The sequence below is a fragment of the Suricata suricatta genome, chromosome X, assembly GCF_006229205.1.
Source record: "Suricata suricatta isolate VVHF042 chromosome X, meerkat_22Aug2017_6uvM2_HiC, whole genome shotgun sequence".
Classification (NCBI taxonomy): domain Eukaryota; kingdom Metazoa; phylum Chordata; class Mammalia; order Carnivora; family Herpestidae; genus Suricata; species Suricata suricatta.
In genome coordinates this window covers 71,098,129-71,119,712 of record NC_043717.1, presented here as the reverse complement: position 1 = coordinate 71,119,712, position 21,584 = coordinate 71,098,129, and the positions used below count along the sequence as shown (strand labels likewise).

Genomic DNA, 21,584 nt, shown 5'->3' with positions numbered 1-21,584 from the left:
TTTTAACATACGCAATTATTTTCCATCATTTACAATACAGTAGTTACAATGACACTCCAAATGGATAAGCAAAGTAAAAAATCAGAACCCCAACTTCTATTTCATGTAATTAGACTTATACAGAAATTAGAAGGTTAAGTAACAACTAGTTAATCACCTAATTTCACAGCTATCTGAAGTGGCAATCATTATATAGCAGTTTATCTATGATACATTCAAGATAAATGATACAATTTATTACTTGCCCATAAGCTACAACACAGTCTGCTTAATATCTTTCCTTAAATTCCACCTCTATACTACAATATACTTGAGGTCCATGCAAAAAAGTAGCTACCTTTTATATAGGAAATGGATGATTAAGTCTTTGGTGTTGTAAAAGCAACTTCATTTAAACATAACCACCACCACCACCAAAAAAAGAAGAGAAAAAAAGTAATGAAAATAATAAGGGAAAAACCCTACCTTCTTAACAAATATTTACAGTATTGTTAAATATATGCCCACTGTTGTATAGCCAATCTCTGGAACTTTTTCATCTTGAATGACCGAAACTCTATCCTCTTTGAACAACAACTCCCCATTTCCATTTCCCCAGTCTCTGGCAACCACAATTCTACTTTCTGCTTCTAATAGTTTGCCTACTTTAGATACCTCATATAAGGGTAATCATGCAGTATTTGTTTTTCTGTGACTGGCTTATTTCCCTTAGCATAATGTCACATTTCATCCATAATGTAACATGTTACAGGATTTATATCTTTTTATTAAGTGCTGAATAATATTCCATTGTATGTATATACCATATTTTCTTTATCCACTCATTCATCAATGGACTTAGGTTGACTCCACACTTTGGCTGTTGTGAATAAGGTGGCAATGAACATGGGAGTGAAATTGCTGGATCAAATAGTAACTCTGTCTTTAATTTTTCAAAAAATGTTTATTTTTGAGAGAGAGAGACAGAGACAGAGACAGAGAGAAAGAGAGACAGAAAGAGAGGGAGACACAGAGTACAAAGCAGGTTCCAGACTCTGAGCTCTCAGCAAAGAGCCCGAAGTGAGGCTTGAACTCACAAACTGTGAGATCATGACCTGAGCCGAAATCAGTCACTTAACCAACTGAGCCACTGAGGTGCCTCTCTTCTTTATTTTTTTCAACAATATTTTGCAGTGTGCAGTGTGAAAGTCATTCACCTCCTTAGCTAAGCTTATTTTTAAATAGTTTATTCCTTTTTAAAAATATTTTATTCCTTTTAGTGGTATTGTAAATGAGACCACTTTCTTAATTTCCTTTTTGGATTGCTCATTGTTGGTTTATAAAAATGCAACTGATTTTTGTATGTTGATTTGTATACTGCAACTTTGCTGAATTCATTTATTAGTCAACAGGTTTTTGCTTTGTGACATCTTTAGGAATTGCTAAATATAAAATAATGTCATCTATAAACAGTAATAATTTTATTCCTTTCTAATTTGGATGCCTTTAATTTCTTGTTATTAACTATTTCTCTGGCTGGGATTTTCATTACTCTACTGAATAGAAATGGTGAGAATGGGCATCCTTGTAGTGTTCCTGATCTTAGAAGGAAAACTTTATGTTTTACACTATTGACGGTAATGGTAGTTATAGACTTGTCACATATGGCCATTATTATGTTGAGGTAATTTTCTTCCATTCTAAGTTTTTAAAGTGTTTTTATCATGAATGGGTGAATAATTTTTAAAAACCCTTTTTTCCATCTTCTGAGATGATCATGTGTTGTTTATCATTTATTCTGTTAATGTCGTTTATCAAATTGATTGATTTCCATATATTAAACCATCCTCTCACCACAGGGTTAAATCCCACTTGGTTATGGTGAATGATTGTTTTAATGAGCTGTTGAATTTGGTTTGCTAGTAATTTGTTGAAAAGACTTGAATCTATATCCACCATGGACATTGGCCTACAATTTTGTTTTCTGTAGTGTCATTGTATAGGTTTGTTATCAGGGTATGTTGGCTTCATATATGAATTTCAAAGTATTCCTTTCTGTTAAAATTTTTGGAAGAGTTTGAAGGGATTAACATTAATTTTCCCTTATATTTTTGATAGAATTCTTCAGTGAGGTCATTTACTCCTAGGCTTTTCTTTGTTGGTAGGTTTTTGGTTACTGCTTTAATCTCCTTACCAGTGATAGGTCTGTTCAGATTTTCTATTTCTTTATAATTCAGTCATGATAAATTATACGTTTCTAAGAATGCATAATTTTTTCCTGGGTTACTCAATCTGTTAGTATATAATATTCCATAGTATTCTCTTATAATTCTTTTTGTTTCTGTGGTATCAGTTGCAATGTTTTATCTCTTTTCTTTCCTTTTTTTAATTTTTAGATGTTTATTTATTTTTGAGAGAGAGAGAGTGAGACAGAGTGTGAGCCAGGAAGGACAGAGAGAAAGGGAGACACAGAATCCTAAGCATGCTCCAGGCTCTGAGACACAGAGCTCGAACTCACAGTTTGTGAGATTATGACCTGAGCCAAAGTTGGATACTTAACCAACTAAGCCACCTAGGTCCCCTTCTTTTATTTCTAATTTTACTTATTTGAAAATACTCTATTACTTAGCCTATATAAAATTTGCCAATTTTGCTATTTTAGATAAATTGTTTTATTGATTTTTTCTACTGTTTTCCTATTCTCTATATTATTTATTTTCCTGTTAACTTGGCCTTAGTTTGTTCTTTTTCTAGCTCTTTAAGTTAGGTTTTTTATTTGAAGTCTTTATTCTCTTTAACCTGTGTATTTATTAGTATAAACTTCCCTCAGTTCTGCTTTTGCTGCATCCTGTACGTTTTAGCATGTTGTATTTTAACTTTTGGTTTTCTCTAGATATTTTCAAATTCCCCTTTTGGTTTCTCCTTTGATCCATTGGTTGTTCAACTGTGTTATTTAATGTCTACATATTTGTGAAATTTCCAGTTTTCCTTCTGCTATTTGTTTCCAGTTTCATTCCATTGTGTTCAGAAATGATACTTGGTATAGTTTCAGTCTTCTTACATTTGTTAACACTTGTTTTATGACAACATATGATTTATCCTGGTAAATGTTCCATGTATGATTCAGATGAATGTGTATTCTGCTGATGTTGCATGGAATGTGTTGTATGTATCTGTTATGTGTATTGGTCTAAAGTTTTGACCAAGACCTTTATTTCTGCATTGATCTGCTATCTGGATGTTCTATCCATTATTGAAAATCTGGTGTTAAAGCCCCCTACTAATGTGTCGCTGTATGTTTCTCTCTCCAGTTCTGTCAATGATTGTTTTATATATTTGGGTGCTCTGAAGTTTGGTGGACATATATTTATAATTATTATATGCTCCTGGTGAATTGAACCTTTTATCATTATGTAATGTGTTTCTTTGTGTCTTGTGACAGTTTTTTTTTTTACTTCAAGTCTATTTTGTCTGAAATATGTATCGCCAATCTCTGCTCTCTTCTAGTTAACATTTGCATTGAATATCTTTTTCCATCTTTTTTGCTTTCTGCCTCTGTGTGTCCTTATAGCTAAAATGAGTCTTCTAGACAGTGTATAGTTATCCCTTGGGTTTTGGGGGGTTTTGTTTCTTATCCATTAAACCACTCTCTATTATGATTGGAGAGTTTAATCCATTTTTATTTAAAGTAACTAAGGATAGTTCAACTTGTTATTGCCATTTTGTTAATTTTTTTTCTATCTTGTATCTTTTCTTTTCCTCTTTGGCTGCTGTCTTCCTTTGTGTTTTGTTGAAATTTTTTTTGGTGACATGCTTTAAGTCCTTTCTCTTTAACTTTTATGTATCTATTGCAGGTATTTTCTTTGTGGTTACCATGTAGATGACATAAAGCATCTTGTAGTTATAACAATCTGTTTTATCTAACAGTAGCTTAACTACAATTGCTTTATAAAAACTACCCCTTTCAGTCCTCCGAACGTTGTGTTACTGATGTCACCAGTTACATCCTTTAATACTGTGATCCATTACAATATTTTGTCGTGTCCCGTCACTCACCCCACGTTGGGGCGTCACTTGTCTGGTCCTGCCCTGGCCAGCAGGGCGGTAAATCCTTGCGGGTTTGTTCCTGAGGGAGGGAGAGAGAAATAGGGCAGGAGGGAGACGCAGAGAATGGAGATAACACACGATTTCTGATCAAGCCTCTTCCTTTTTATTCAGAAAACACTGTATCTTATAAAGGTTTCGAGGCGGGAAAACAAGGCAGCTGACCTAGGTCGGTTGCTAGGAAACAGGGTTAAGGGATTAAGACTGGAGTAAAAGAGGAACCAAACTAAGGTTTTTAGCACAGCACTGAAGGGCCTATACCACCCTGCCTGTAGGCGATTGATCTTTGTTCTTCTGGCTTCTCCTCTGACAAGGAGTGGCACTCCCCTGCCTATTTTTGTAACTCCCTTCAGGGAGTGACATTTCCGGCTAGTAAATGGCCAAGCAGCTGAATCTTAGCAGCTTCCCAAAATATTTTATAGTTATATTTACTTTTCTACTTTTGTCTTTTAACTGTTAAAACATAATTAAAATGATTTATACACCACCTTATAATCATATACTATTCTGTATTCATTTATATAGTTGCCTTTGTAAGTGAACTTTATATTTCATAGGTTTTCATGTTGCTGCCTGGTGTCCTTTCATTTTAATTTGAAAGACTCCTTTTAGAATTTCTTGTAAGACAGGTTTGATAGTAATTACCTCCTTCAGCTTTTGTTTATCTGGGGAAGTCTTTATTTTTCCTTCATTTTTGAAGGACAGTTTTACTGGATCTAGTATCCTTGGTTGGCAGGGTTTTTTTTCCTTTCAGCACTTTAAATATAGCATCCCATTTTTTTATGGCCTGTAAAGTTTCTGCTTAGAAATTTGTTTATAGTCTTGTGGGGGTTTCCTTGTATGCAATGAATCATTTTCTTTCTTGAGAAAGTCTTTTGCTGCTTTCAAAATTCTTCCTCTGTTTTTGACTTTTGACAATTTGCTTATAGTGTGCCTTAGTGTGAACTTTTTTGTATTCATCATAATTGAAATCCTTTGGGTTTTCTGAATCTGGATGTCCACTACTTTCCCCACATTTGGGGATTTTGTTCTCTCATTATCCTTTCAAATAAACTCTCTGCCACTCTTTCTGTTTCTTCTCCTTCTGAAATTCCTACAATGTGCATATTGATCCACCTATCGGTGTCCCCTAAGTCTCAGACTTTTTTCACTCTTCTTCTTCTTCTTTTTTTTTTTTTTGCTTTTTCAACTGGATAATTTCAAATGACCCATGTTAAGTTCACTGATTCATTCTTCTGCTTGGTCAAATCTGATGCTGAACTTCTCTAATGAATTTTTCAATTAAGTTATTGTGTTTTTCAGCTCCAAAGTTTTGTTTGTGTGCTTGAATTTTCTACCTCTTTGTACATATTTTCACATTGTTCATGCATCATTTATCTAAATTATTGAACATTTTTATGATTGTTACTTTTAATTTTTTGGTCAGGTAATTCACATATATCCATCTCTATAGGTTTGGTTTCTGGAGATTTATTTGTTCCTTCAACTGGCACTTTTGTGCTATTGCTTTGTATGTCTTAAATATAGCCAGCTCTCACACTCTTTATGGGAAGGCTTCGTACAAGGAAATACCTTCACTAACCAGCCAGACTAGACATTCTGGGGCTTCTCACAACTTTTCTGCAGATGCATCTTCTCTATGCTATGTAATCTTCCTATTAGAGAACTTTACTTGTTTATTTTCCAGGAGTGTGTAGTATTTGCTCCCTCTAGAATCTGACTGTAGTACTGCAGGTTCTTTTGTACTGCCTCAAGGTGCTGAGCTCTCTTGTTTTCTGTGGCCCCTTAGACATCTCAGATATGCTGCTATCCCATCAGCACTCTAAGTCAGGAGAAACAGAAACCAATCTATTTCACAGCTCCCCCAAAAGCAAGAACATTGGATATATATTCCACTCTTCTCTTTCTCTTTCAAGTGACAAGTTGCTTTTTCTACCATATGCAAGCTGTTTCAGCTTGAAGGATGAGCTGCCATGGTTAAGAGGCAACAGCTTTTCTTATCCTTTCAGTGCAATTGTTCTTGGCTTTGATCTTGCATGTAGTACTGTGAATTCTTATCTGATTTTTTGGGTTGTCATAAAGGTTTTTTTTTTTGGATTTTTTTTTTATTGTTGTTACATGGGTGTTTCTGTAGAGGGAAAAGTTCTGGTGTTTCTTGCTCTACCATCCTAATGATGTTACCTCTTATATTGTTTATCTCAATTCCATCAGCTAAATTCTAATCTCCATAGGACCATGGTTGCATCATAGCCGTCTGTGTGTCTCCATAGGACCTTATACACAGTTGGTTTTAAATAAATATCTCAGTGATATGATGAGTTCTATCAACAATCCTAGTTAAGAATGAGAGGCCCTTCCTAAAACTTTAATTAAACAACAGTAGGCATTCCTCTTTACAAAACAAACCAAACCAGACACTTTTATCTTCTTTGTGAAAAGCCTGCACATTATCCACACCCTAATCCTCGTGATTTAATATTGTGAAGATTTCAAATTTTTACCTATGATTCAAATTTGTGCTCATCCTCTTCCTCAATTACAACCTATTAAAGAAGAAATTGTAGGAAGAAATCATAATATATTAAGAAGAAACAAGATTTTGAAGAAAGAGGAGGTGGGCATCACATACTGAATTGTGTGCCAGGCAAGATGTAGCAAATATTCAGTGGTGCCAAAGGATGAAAATGGTCATGAAAAGGAAGGGAAATAGAAGAATATGTAGAATTAGGTAATTATAAAAGATATTTAATTAAATATCTGAGAGATGAGCTTTAACAGAATGGTAGGATTGAAGCCAAATTTCAGTAAGCTGAGAACTAAATGAAGCATGGTAAAACAAATGGACCATATAAATTTTTTCAAGCAACTGAGTGTGAACATGAAAGAGAAATAAGATAGTGTACCTTGAAAAAGAAGCAGGATAGGGAAGGTACTTTCTCTCTCTCTCTCTCTCTCTCTCTTTCTCTCTCTCTCTATATATATGTATATGTATATATACATATACATATACATATATATATAATCGTTTAGAATTGGGTTAAATTTAGTGTATTTACTATGGGACAGAATTTGAAAATGCAGCTGTAGGAAAGTATAATTGAAGGTTAGCAAAACATATGAAAGAGATCCAATCAAAAGTAAAGGTAGACAATTTAAATTTGGAAAGAGATAATGGTAATTTTTCTTCCTAGAATAGAGAAAAAAAATAAAATAAACATTACAAATGAAAAAATATTTTGAAATGGAAGGGAAGAAAATTGAGGCATTTCATGTTGAATGGTCTTGATCTGTTTCTTTAACAACTTTGGAAGTGACACTGTTTTCCAGATTTATTGAATGAAATAAGTTGCACCAAGTTTCCTTCTGTTGAGAGTAAAGACCACTGAAATGGACTTGTAAAGCTGGTAAGAGTAAATTAAATATAATAAAACAATCCATTTGAAGAAGACAAATGGAAGGTAACTAACAGAATTATTCATTGACATATACAGACATAATAGAAGTGAAGTAGATGGTTTAAAAGAAACAACAGTCAAGGGACTGATAGAACCACAAACTTGCCTTTCACAAATGAGAAGCTCCATTTATACTGAGCTATTTTTATACATTACATGAAGGAGGGGGTCTCTTCTGCAAATTTTGACCTGTGCCCACTGTTACTGCCACCTTCTTTGCTTTTTGTGTGTCTTCTTTAAGAATTATTTGCACATCAGAAGAATGTAAAACATAAAATATCAGGAATCAACACGTGGAACTAGAGAGTATTTGCAAGCACAGAGTAACAATATACTATGTCATCAGTCATGAGAACATCTGTTATTAGGTTAATAAGCTAATTATTAGGTTGAGAAAGGAAGTAGCAACACAGCTGGATGTAAGTAGATAGACCATTCCTGCTGTACATACCTACCTATATAAAAGTAGAGCCAACAGTAATTCTGAGCTGTCTAATAAAGGTCAGGCTAATAATAATTTACTGATACAGCAGATTCCTCATTAGTATATTCAGTTAAACTGCCTGTGGGTGTCACAAAGAACCTTAATCCTGAACATGTCAATGGTAAATAATGGCATCCTATTTTACAGAAGTATTAAAGAAATTAATTAAATGGTGCCTGAAAAAAAGCATGGAGTACCTTGGAGAAATAAACTGCATAAATAAGATATATCACCATTAAAATTAACCCTCTTTTCTCTGTAATTTTCTTATCCAGAATTAGCATGATTCTCTCCCTTTTCAAAGTACTTTCATTTTCTTATAATTGAGGTAAGGAGGTTTTCAAATTGAGTCTTGAACAAAATTCTTTCTTCTCATTAGAGGAAGGTCTCACTCTACACATTCACATTATTTCTGTTCCTTTGCTGACTAACCATCACAATCAGCCTCAAGACACAAAATGGTAACCATATTGCCACACAAAAATTTCTATCAAACAGCTTAATCATACATGGAAAATCATCATAGGAATAAATAGACTCAACATATTTGCAAATAAGGAAATTAAACTGTCTGAAGTAGACACTCAGTGGTTCAGAATGCCTGTTCTTAAAAACAAATATCTAAGTCACATGCAAAATTTCAATATACAGAAGCACCTGGATTTATACTGTATTTGTAAACAAAACCAAAAAGTTTTTTGATATGATGCATATACTATTAATTCAATTTTCAAAATTCAGATATTGGCAAACAACATACTGGTTCTATTAGAACTGGTCTTTGGCCAAGTATGTTCTCTACTCTTTTGAGGGAGTTCCTTTCTCAAGTAAGAAGTGTTAAACTGCTCCTAATTGCCAAATGTGTCTTCTGTCTCACCCAAAGCCCCAGTTCTTTCCAATTTTCTTTTTCAAGGACTTTGTTCACAGTGAGATACATATGTCTTGTGATAATCAAGTGCCAACTCTTACAGGTCTAATGTCACCATCTTTGATCTTGCACTATCCATTTGTTGCCTGATTTCTGATGGCTTCTCAGCCTTTGGCTTTCTCATCTTACTAGAAATCCAAGGTTGGTGTGTTCTCTGACCTGACCTATTTGCTTACCACCTTGCTGGGGCCTCTGCAAGCTTTAAGTTTCTAAGCTTCAGGTTGATACCTTGATTTTATACTATCAGCTCTGGTTTTACAAACTTCTAAGATTTTCTTCCAGATCTCTTGCCTGGGCCCTATTTTGTGTTGATCTTTATTTACTGTTGCCAACTATAATAACACAGATATATTAAGGTTGAAGATGGGAAGGGAAGGAGAGAGATTTTAGTGTTCTCTAAATCACAATAACACATGAGCCTCTTAACAGGACCAGATATTTATATACCACCCTTGATATTTATAAGTAATTTGTGGAAAGAACTATATTTAAAGGAGCAAAAGGTTTTCCAAAGTTTAGGCCATACCTATACAAACAAAGTGTAAAGAATAATTAAGGGAATTATCTAAATGATGCAAAGCCACCCTTCCACTTAAATTATGAAAATACTTAAAAGTGGTTTATGTATGAACTAGCTAAATGATATTTCTTTCAATTTTCTACAAATTCACCTATAATATAAAATCCACCTCTATTTGTATAAAATTATATAAACCATTTGAGTTGGAATAGGTATCTAAATTATTGTTTTTCCCTCAGTTCATGTTAGTTGTTCAAATATAGTCAGAATCTGTACCTTTATTTTTTCCCTTTGCAGATATTTAAAAAGCATCCATTATCCACTGACTAAAATGGATTAGTAGAGAGAACTCTTGAAAAGAACTATAAAGATGATGTTATTGATATCAATACAAACAGAGCATTCTGTTTGAGAATAATGTCCTCATTTGACACATATTCCTAATAAATCCCAAAAGCAGAGATTTCCCTAATTAGTTTTTAGTTTCCAATCTCTCCTTCCCATCCTTGAATGACACATGGATTTCTTAATAGCTACTCAGATGCTGAAGTATATTCATCTTTCTGACCATTTAAATGTACATACCTCAAGAAACTTTTCCATATGGCCTTGTGTTTCATAGCCCTTTTCCAGCTATGTCTGCAGCTTTTGAATTAGTTTGCCACTTGAAAAAATGTTTCGGCCTGAGTTACAAAGGTAAAAAAATCAAAATAATGCTTTCTTGCTCATGTTTATTTTTCCATTGAATCAATTCACATTGAATACTCTTTCAACTTATTCATAGTATCACTCATTTTCTGTCCAAAAATCTATTTAAAAAAAAGTAACAGAAAAAAAGCTCTGAGTGCAAAAAGAGTGAGTATAGTATTAACATTAATGGATATTACAGGTAGTGTTAAGAGGGCCAACTTAGGCTTCACTCACTACTTATAAATTGCTTACTAGCTTGGGTAGATTATATGACTTCTCTGAGCCCAATTTCCTGATTTAAAAAATGAATCATAGACATTTCTCTAGAGAAGATATAAAATGTTAACTAAACACACAAAAAGATGTCCAGTATTATCAGCCATAACCATTAGGGAAATGTAAATCAAATCCACAATGAGATACCACTACATAGTATTAGCATAAATATTATTTTTAAATGGAAAATAACAAGTGTTGGTGAGGATGTGAAGAAATTGAAATGCCAGTGCATTTCTGCTGGAAATGTAAAATGCTGCAGCTGCTTTGGAAAAAAATTTGGCAGTTCCTCAAAAGGTTAAATTTAACTCAACAATTCACTATAGGTATATGCCCCAAAATTATATGTTTATATAAATAGGATACACTAATGTGTATAGTAGCATTATTTATAAGAGTCAAAGACTGAATCCAAAAAGTCCTTCAACTGATGAATGGATAAATAAAATGTGATATATCCTTTCAATAGAATATTACTTGGCAATAAAAAGGGAGTATACAGGCTATATGTTTGAATCATGAGAACAATATGCTAAGTGTAAGAAGCCAACCACAAAAGAACACATATTGTATGATTCCATTTATATTAAATGTCCATAAAAGGCAAATCTATAGACACAGAAAATTGATCAGTGGTTGCTTGGAGCTGGTGGTGAGGGTAGTGGTGGAAGACTGGAAAGTGAATGCTAATGGGTAAGAAGTTTCTTTCTGGGATGTTGCAATGTTCTAAAATCGATTGTGGTGATGGTTGTATAACTCTGTGCATGTACTAGCAAACTGAATCCAACAATACATTAAAGGAAGTATTCACCATGATCGAGTGGGAATTATTCCTGGGATGCAGGGCTGGTTTGATATCTGCAAGCCAATCAATGTGATACATCACATTAATCAAAGAAAGGATAAGAACCACATGATCCTGTCAACAGATGGAGAAAAAGCGTTTCACAAAATACAGCATCCTTTCTTGATAAAAAAAACTCTTAAGAAAATGTGGATGGAAGGAATATACCTCAAGATCATAAAGGTCATATATGAAAGACCAACAGCTAATATCATCTACAATTGAGAAAAATTGAGAGCTTTTCACCCTAAGGTCAGGAATGTCCACGACAGGCATGTCCACTCTCAACTTTGTTGTTCAACATAGTGTTGGATGTCTTAGCCTCAGCAATCAGACTACATAAAGAAATAAAGGACATTCAAATTGGCAAGGAAGAAATCAAACGTTCACTCTTCACAGACAACATAATAGTTTATGTGAAAAACCCCAAAGACTCCATCAAAAAACTGCAAAAACTGATGCATGAATTCAGTAAAGTTTCAGGATATAAAATCAATGAACAGAAATCTGTGGCATTTCTATACGCTGATAATGGAGCAGCAGAAAGAGAAATCAAAAACTCAATCTCATTTACAATTGCACCAAAACCTACAAAATGTCTAGGAATAAACTTATCCAAAGAGGTAAAAGATCTGTAGGCTGAAAATTATAGAAAGCTTATGAAAGAAATTGAAGAAGACACAAGGAAATGGAAAAACATTCCATGCTCAAGGGTTGGAAAAACAAATATTGTTAATATGTCAATACTACTCAAAGCAACTTACATATTCAATGCAGTGTAGTAGAAACTATTGAAATGTATGATTTAAGTGGATCATTGTATGGCATATGAACAACACTTTAATAATGCTTTTTAAAAACAGAACAAATGGTTCCATCTATCTCATAGAATTATTGGGAAGATTAAATGAGAAAATCTATTAAAATATTTAGTACAGAGTTTAGCATTTGTTGAGCAATCAATAAATGATAGTTTTCCTACTACTACTGTTAACAAGAATAACTTGTAGTAGCAGTAGAGTTATTACTAAATAATATTGTAAGTATATAATAAATATTATTATTAGAAATAGTAGTAGAACTAAATAGCATTACTAAAAATAATACTAAATATTAATATAACAGCCATTGCTAGAAGATATATTATTAAATAATAGTAAATTTTATTATAACAATAACTATTACTAGTTACAGAGCTATTGTTCAATAACTACTATTTAATTTTTTTTAAAATTTTTAATGATTTTTTTAATCTATTTTTGAGAGACAGAGAGAGACAGTGCAAGCAGGAGAGGGTCAGAGAGAGAGGGAGATACAGAATCTGAAGACAGGCTCCAGGGTCTGAGCTAGCTGTCAGCACAGAGCAAGATGTGGGGCTTGAACACACAAACCGTGAGATCATGACCTGAGCCAAAGTCAGACGCTTAACCGACTGAGCCATCCAGGTGCCCATAACTATTATTTATATAGTTAAATATATCATATTAATATTATTACAATGTCTCTATTAGAGTGACAGTTTTCTTGAGGACCTAATTTGAGGCCTAGATAATCTTAACATCGTCATTATGCTATAATAAAAATAACACAACCTTCGAGTCAAACAAAATCAGATTAAAATTCCATTTCTGCAACTTACTAAATATATAGCCTCAAGAAAGTAATTTTAACTATCTGAGACTGATTTTCCTCATCTGCAAAATAATTCAACAATACCTACTACTACTTTAGGCTCTTTTTTTACTTAAATTTTAGTTAGTTAATATATAGTTCAATATTGTGTTCAGAAGTAAAATTCAGTGATGCATCACTTACAATACCCTGTGCTCATCACAAGTGCCTTTGGGCTCTTATGAAGAATAAATAAAGCAACAGATGTACAAATGCATATTGCAGTGCCTAGTATATAGTGAATTTTCAAATAATTTTGTTTCTATATGTGGAAAATCATGTTTTTGGCATTAATGAATGAGATACTTTCAAACATATTAAACCTCAATGGGATATAAACTTCAGCAATACATGCATAGAGGTATGGTCAACAATGTTATTCCTAAAATATTAATAATCAACACGTCACATTACAGGCAAATATTTTGTAAACTGTTAGTTTTTTTTTATTCTTAAGTACAAGTTATAGAAACTAAGACAAAGTAAGTAAACCAGTGTCAGTCTCAAGCACTAATATGGCACCAACTTGCACGGAAAAAGCTTGGCCCAGATTCCCAAAGGTTATAAATAATGCACATGGTGTACATTTTGGGTAGTAGAACTGTTTGCAGTTTGGAGTGGCCCATGCTAAGCTCATGTATGTTTTTCTGAAAAAAATAGATCTTTAGGAAACAGCTCATTAACCCTAGAATGTCTACAAGGGAGAGTGAATGCTGACATGAACCAGCTCCAACTATGTGTGCCAGGAAAGCTGAGTGAACTTGTGAAACCCATCTTCTTGCTTTCCAAAGTCTTCACTTATTACAGATTAAATGGAGATTTTCAAGGAGTTATTTGAAACTAAAAGGGTAGTAAGAGTGTATAAAAACACAAAGAATTCAAAGAAGTCCCTTGATCCCACCATTATACCCACAAAGCATATACCAAATCATGAAATTATCACTTATTGCTATTTATATTAATAGTAATTCTGGCTTGGTATTTTCACTCAATTAGTTGGTAACTTGCTTAGGATTGTTTTTCTATGATAACTTCAGAAAGATTTGACTAATTTTGCTAAACTGAAGAGATGCAAAGGTATTGTAAGTTTCAATTTTTAGTAGTGCCATATTGAAACAAATGGTGTATAAGTTATTTCAGAACATTATGTATGTTATAATTTTTTAATTATTTTCAAATACATTTAGTACTTAGATTAAGGTTACAGGGATATATCATTATATTGAGTAAAAGTCAAGGTATAGAACTGGTCATTTATGAGATCTTCCCACAAAAATACTCATTCTCCCCTTACCCATTTCTCTTTGGCAGTTATCATATTCCATTGTAATTCTGCTTACACATCTGTCATTTCCACAAGACTAAAAATAACTTATGGCCAAGAATCTTATTTTACTCACCTCTAGGTACCCAGGATGTAACATAGTGTTTAGCATCTGTTAAGAACTCAAAAACTGTTTCTATGTAAATAAAGTTTTAAAAAGATAGATTTGGTTGAACAGCTAATTTCCTATTTTAAGGGTTCATTTAATTATGTATTTTTGCCTTACAGTCCTGCGTATTGCATTAACTAATATATTTTTACTTTATTCTCTTGTAGAGTCTTTTACAGTGGTCTCTTAAGGGACCTAATACAATTTTCAGTAGACACTGATATGCTGGCAAATTCGATTGAAGATTAACACTCTTTTATACACAGAGAAACTTTGAGCCAGTAGCACATAACACAGTCATGAAATTTGAATTTGAGTAGCTTGTAAAAATAAAACAAATTCTGAATGAGAATAGAAGAGAAATAAAGAGAATCTTTCAGGGGCATCTGGGTGGCTCAGTCGGTTGGGCCTCTGACTTTGGCTCAGGTCATGATCTCACGTTCGTAGGTTTGAGCCCCATGTCAGGCTCTGTACTGACAGTTCAGAGCCAGGAGTCTGCTTCCAATTCTGTGTCACCCTCTCTCTGCCCCCCCCCCTTATGCTCTGTCTCTCTCTGTATCAAAAATAAATAAAACATTAAAAAAATTTTAAAAAAGAGAGAATCTTTCATACTGGATCAGATTCATCTAAAGATGACTATCTGGCTTTTTGAAACATGAGTTATTCAATTAGTTTGAACTGTTTCATGGGTATGAGTTTTTCTGATATACCTTAGGCCCCCAAACCTTTTTTTTTTGACTCTGACACAAAAAGAGAAACTAAACAGTGTTTACATTTATTTTCTCCAAGACACTTGGTTATTTTAAGTCTTAGGAAATTTCCAAAAGAACATTATCATCAATGAGAAGAACAAGTTACATTTCTAAAGTTACCTTCAACTGCAATTAGCGGTCATATCTCAAATCTTTTCATCCACATTTATTCATGGCGTTTTCAAAGCTTCTAGGAGCCTGTTACAATTTGTAAAGCATGTGTTTGGGTACTAAAAAATAGGCAGGGTCCAAAATGGGTCAACCTAGCATTTTAAGTAGGGCACATTTTGCTATGATGTTTAAATACATTGGTATTAAAGTGTAATATGAAATAATATAATTTAATACAGTGTTATTTTTTCTTAGAAAAATTGAAAATATATTTCATTTCAACTGCCAAAAACAAAAGAGTTAGCCCTGATATAGTAAAGGTTTACTTATCAAATCTTCCTCACAGTAAGAAAATAAATTGGAGATTATAGGACCAAATTGGATTTTTGTATGTTTTGTACATTGCTTTTGTCTTTACAGTTCATATATTACCACAGACCATTTTACCAGAATAGGTAGGTTTTCTTTGTGAGAGCAATAGTTTTAATATTATTTTGTTAAAAATGTGTTTATCATCGCAGAATGTACAGCTATTTGGTTAAGATTAATCTTCTTTCAGCATTACAATGTGAATACATTTTAACAACAACCAAAGTGTCATCAGTATGTCAGCAAAAAGTATGTAAATTTCTATAACGTTTTGGATGACTAATGGATTACACTATAGAAAAGTGAAAGTCTTGATGTTTATTTTTCTCTAGAGACACAACAAAATATCTGTACTGATGCCAATCCATGCACAAAAAAGTATTCATTTCTACTGAAAAATTTCATTTATTGGATTGCTTTTACAGATATGCTGAACTGAGAACTGAGTGTAACTCTCAAAGAAACACATAAATAATTATTCTAAACTATGTTGCCTAAAACTATCTTGAAGCTGTCACTTAAGCATTTTCTGCAATATTGTCTATATTGTATAAAATGCCTACATGGGATTTTTGTCCACAGAGAAAAGGGAATTTACTATGCTTTAGAGAAAATTAATGTATGTTCTAGGTATTTATTGTTGTTTAACAAACTACCTAACTTAGTGTCTCAAAGCAACTATTTTATTTTTCTCACAACTTTTTGGTTAGAAACATCAGAACAGTTTACCTTAGTGGTTTGTCCCTGAACTACATGGCATAAGCTAGGGGAGCTACAGGATCCACTTTCAATATGGCTTCTTCATTTACCTGTGTTCACTAGCCTCTCTTTCTTCAAATGATGCCCCATCCTCTAGGGCCTCTCCATGTGGCTTGCACTTCTCATACCATGGTAGTTTCAGAGAAGACTAGGACCTAAAAAGAAGCTTCAAGGTTTTTTTGACCCAGCCTTCAAATTCCCAGAATATCACTTTAATCATACTCTATTGATCAAGCATATCCTTAAGGGCATCTTAGATTCAAGGGAAGGGGGATGATAAACTGTTTACATGGTAAGAGTAGCAAAAAACTATGGCCAACCTAAAAATTTTTTTAATATTTATTTTATTTTTGAGAGGCATGGCAGAGCAGGGGAGAGGGCATAGAAAGAAGCCACAGAATCCGAAGCAGGCTCCAGGCTCTGAGCTGCCAGCAGAGTCCGATGCGGGGCTCAAACTCACAAGCTGTGAGATCTTGACCTGAGCTGAAGTCGGACACTCAATTAACTGAGCCACCCAGGTGCCCTTGGCCAACTTTAATTTAATAGACTGTTGTCTCAGATGTTAGGTACTGACTGAGATTGGGAAAACCTAAACTTGGTAGTGTGTTAGATCATATGAATTAGATTGCTGTATTTTTGGTAGTTGTAGTTTTAGTTCTAATTTGAAGATGTCCAAAGCAGAATTTGTTTGATAAACTTTAAAGAAAAAGTAAAATACTTTCCAAAAGTTTTCATGATCTTATTGAATTCTGAAAGTTTTCCAGATATAGACAGGGATGTCCAATCAATCAGGTTATCTTTCTCTCTTTTTTACACCTGGGATTTCTAAACATTCTGACTACAGAATTCCAACTTACCCTGAGGAGCTCTCTGACATTTACAATGTTCCTATCATCACCTTGCTATTGAGGCATACAGATAACTTAAAAAAAATAACTTCCAGTTGTGAATAAATGGTGCTAAATAAATACATAGAAAAGTTAAAATCACTTAAAATTAGTTATGTGCTCTTTGGAATGTTAAGGATATGGTTTAACTGATTTTTTTTTCCTTTCCCTGAATTACATGGTTGCTTTAGCATTTCAGAGAAACAGCCTTTCTGTGATGAAAAATGGGCAGGTCTCCATCTTTTTGTCAATAAAGTTGTCTCCAAGTTGTGTCACAAACTAAAACCTGAAAAGTTCAGCCTTTTACCTATTGGAAGCAAATTACTTTGGTAATTTTACAGGGTCGTGTTTGTGGTAGGTTATTTTAGCATATATACCTATATAGGATATACATTTATACCAAGCACACATTTTAGAAATGTCCAAATAGCACATACAAATTCTTTACCCAGCAAGTCTGAATGAAATATATTCCTTAGAATGGTCTCTCTCCTTGCTTAAGAAAAGTAGTCTTCTATCATTTTTATTAATGCTTGACTAATAGCAGAGGCAAATGAGGTGTCCACTCATGAGCCACAAACACAAAATTTGAAATAATGTGAATTTTGCTTTCTATTCTTTAATATATAAGTTTTCATATAAAAAGAATTATCCACTTAAATCTTCATGACAACTAATAATATAAGGTCAGCTTATGGTTTCATGTAACTACCGGAAAACCACATAGTACAATTTGAGGTATTTTTATCCCAGTATTGATGGAAGGATGTAAGCAAAAATAACTGAGTGTATGTGTCAGCCCATCTAGATTTGGCTTTAATAAAATGTAATGATTCTGCAAAGTAATAAAAGTGGCAGGGTGAGAACCATATTCTAATACTTCAACATTATCTATAACATATTCACTGCTATCTCCCCAATCCATTCTTAACAACATACTTCTTTTCTTTTCTTGTTTTAAAATACTTAATTTTGGTACTCATACTGATAGTCTGCAGTAACTACAAGGTGCTATAATTCTTTTTAGAAAAATGAACAAGTTCTTAGAAATTTAATTTTCTCTCACATATTCTCAAGATAGAAATAGGCCTCTAATAATCCAGATTCAATTGGACAGATCAAAAAATTGAGTAAAAAAACCTTCCAAGTAGATGATATACTGCAAATAATTCATCTTCCCTAGCTATATAATTGGTAGGTACAACTATGCTCACAGGTTTCAATAAATCATATACCCAAAATAAACCCAATACACTTCCAGTATATTTACTCAGTTGTCTGTTTAAAATTGAACAACTTCTTTGAATTGAAGAACAGAATAAAACCCAAGGTAGATGAAAGCTCACGAGTGTTAAAGTACATGGTTTAGAGTAAAGGCAATGGTATGAAGAGATACTAACAGGCCTCTGAGTCTCAAGCTCACAGTTCTTGAAATATAAGGATTACTGGTAGAGGACTCAAAAAGAAGACTCAACACCTTATGTTTTTATTAGAGTCTGCAGTAAAATATTAGCACCAATAAATCAACTTGCTATTTTTACCAACACTATATATTCACAAATATTCAGGATCTCAACATAAAAATAAGTTTTAAATAGTCCTGGATTGTGCCATTGGAAATATTATTATCAAATGATTTTAAAGGTTTTGCTGGGGGGCCTTTTATTTTGAAAAAGTGCTCTTCTCCAGGAGTTAATGTTCTGTAAATGACAATTTTTGGCTGACAAGCATGTAAATTTTTTTGTACCAGTCACCTATGCATGACACTTATGAATCTATCAATCACAGAGATAAAAGCTCTGTCCTATAGCACACTTAATACCTAGTGTAACCAATTAGTATTACAATTCCTTGATTCAATTCAAACTCATTTCCTTAAACTGCTATTACACTGAACTCCAGGGTTATAAATGAGCAGACACAAATTGATTTGCATGTAATAACAGTGGCAATAAACCTTTCCTGGTTCATGTAATTTTCTCCATCTGTTAACAGAGAGCAAGTTTAGGATCTATTATTCCCAGATGGGGACTTACCCAGCTGGACATCTATAACACTTGGCTGATTCTCCACGGGGAACAATGGCTTGGGAGGCTTGTCTGTGAGTAAAGCTAGAAGAGAAAATGAAAGAAGGTAATGGAGAAATTGAGATAAATTGCAGGATAAGAAAGATTCTATAGTGAATGATATTTAATGTGTGTAGACTTAATCGTGTGTAAACATTTATTAGACAGCATTTGTACTTGAGTTGTTACTATACAATATCCATTTCCCAGCACATTTAGCACACCATTGACTCACTGTAAATAGGCCATTTCAAAAGTTACCCTTTCAAACAAGATCAAACAAATGGACTATTTTTAGTGATTTTTATAAGCTTGTAAGTGTAAAGAAATATATATTTTAAAATACAAGCAGATAAACATTAAATACTCATTTGTACTTTGTGGTGCTAAATATTTTTAATGAAATACAACCCTAATAGACATTTCTAATAGACCTCTGAATCATGCCCCATTCTTTACTCAGCCTCTGAAGTGATATAATAAGACACTGGTCCCTTCATTAAGATAATGATTAAATTAAAAATACGGATTCAGCATCTTTTGCCCACTAAGTCCTGTGCCAAATACTAAGGAAAAAGGAATTAAAACCTTTATATTTACCCTCAATTTACATTCTAGTACTATGAACACAGAATAAGCACACCAAAAGAAAATAATAATAGAACAAAGTCTACAATTTAGTAAAAGATTGTATCATTTGAGCCATAAGACTATATGTGGTAAAGGAATAGAGAAAGGAGAAGCCAAAATTAGCTGGCAGAGTTGGGCAAAGTTTTATGAAGGAAAAGGGTTTCCATGTAGATCTTATTATTTTTTAAATGTTTATTTATTTATTTTTGAGAGAGAGAGAAACAGAACATGAACAGGGGAGGGGCAGAGAGAGAAAGAGACAGAATCCGAAGCAGGCTCCAGGCTTCGAGCTGTCAGCACTGAGCCCGATGCGGGGCTCGAACCCACAAACTGCGAGATCATGACCTGAGCCAAAGTTGGACGCTTAACCGACTGAGCCACTCAGGCTCCACTCCATGTAGATCTTAATGAGTAGAAAAGATTTGGTAAGGTAGAGAGTAAGGAAGAAGAAATTCAGGAAATATTAACACAAACCAAGGAAGAGAGGTAGAACTTAGCAAGCATAATGTGTCTAGAAGAAAATGATCTGGGAGAAGGAGCTGGGTGGGGTACGGTAAAGAGCAAGCTGTTCATGATATAGAATAATTAGAAGTTAATTACAGAGGATCATGAGAAACATGCAGAGGAATTTGGACATGATGTAGTAGACTACAAGACCATTGAAAATTCATGGAATAACAGCAACAAAACCTCAAGGGAAGTGCTATCTAAAGATGATTGACTTCCTATATAGGATGGGTTAGAGGAGAACAAAAACAGCTAAGAGGATGTACTAATTACACAGCAGTTAGATAGATGAATAGTCCTCAGTGGTGGGATCTAGGGAAATTTTTAAAAAGGCAAATTTGAAAGGCACCTAGAAGAAAGAAATGAGAGGACTTGGCACACAAATACAAAATGGTTTATGACAAAGCATATATCAAGCTATTATTTACATCTTGAATTCCTTTTAATTGTTCCTATATTTATGTCTTGCTTCAATAGTCCAACTAGACTCTTACCTATTAAAGGGAAATCTTTTATATGTCTTTGTAATTCACAAGAGACAGAGAATAGAGCTGGGCATATAAGAGATAATCATTAAACCATCATTAACTGACTGGAAAAGCAATTCTCTATTGACATGGGAGAAGTTTATCTCATATTTACAAGGATATTTAGTAGAGAAGAAGAAACAAAAGTAGATCACATAATAGGTCAGGTTAAGAAAATATATAAATTTGGTCAGATTCCCAAAATAGTGGTTCACAACAAAGTGCACTTAGAAATTCACTTAGAAAAGAGCTTTAAATTACACTTCCTGATATCCAAACTGCTTGAAATGGAAAAATTTTAGTGAATTGTTCTATTTTTCTGACAAATTTTTATTGATGGACTACAACATATCTTGCCTTATAGAAACAAATATATTTTTATAACTTGGCATAAAAATAGACACACAGATCAATAGAATAGAACAGAAAACCCAGAAATAAACCCACAGCTATATGGCAAATTAGTCTTTGACAAAGCCAGGAAAAAATATCCAATGGGAAAAAGACAGTCTCTTCAACAAATGGTGCTGGGAAAACTGGATGTCACCATGCAAAAGAATGAAAATGTACACTTATGCCATACACAAATATA

At 33.5% G+C, this 21,584-nt stretch overlaps 1 protein-coding gene across 1 annotated transcript in view; it reads right to left on the bottom strand.

Moving 5' to 3' along the window:
• IL1RAPL2 (interleukin 1 receptor accessory protein like 2) overlaps nt 1-21,584 on the bottom strand; it is a 529,352-nt gene that overhangs the window by 242,644 nt on the left and 265,124 nt on the right. Inside the window, exon 4 of the mRNA XM_029929680.1 lies at nt 19,299-19,373. Coding sequence (XP_029785540.1) covers nt 19,299-19,373 — 75 coding nt within the window. The remainder of the gene's footprint in view (nt 1-19,298; nt 19,374-21,584) is intronic.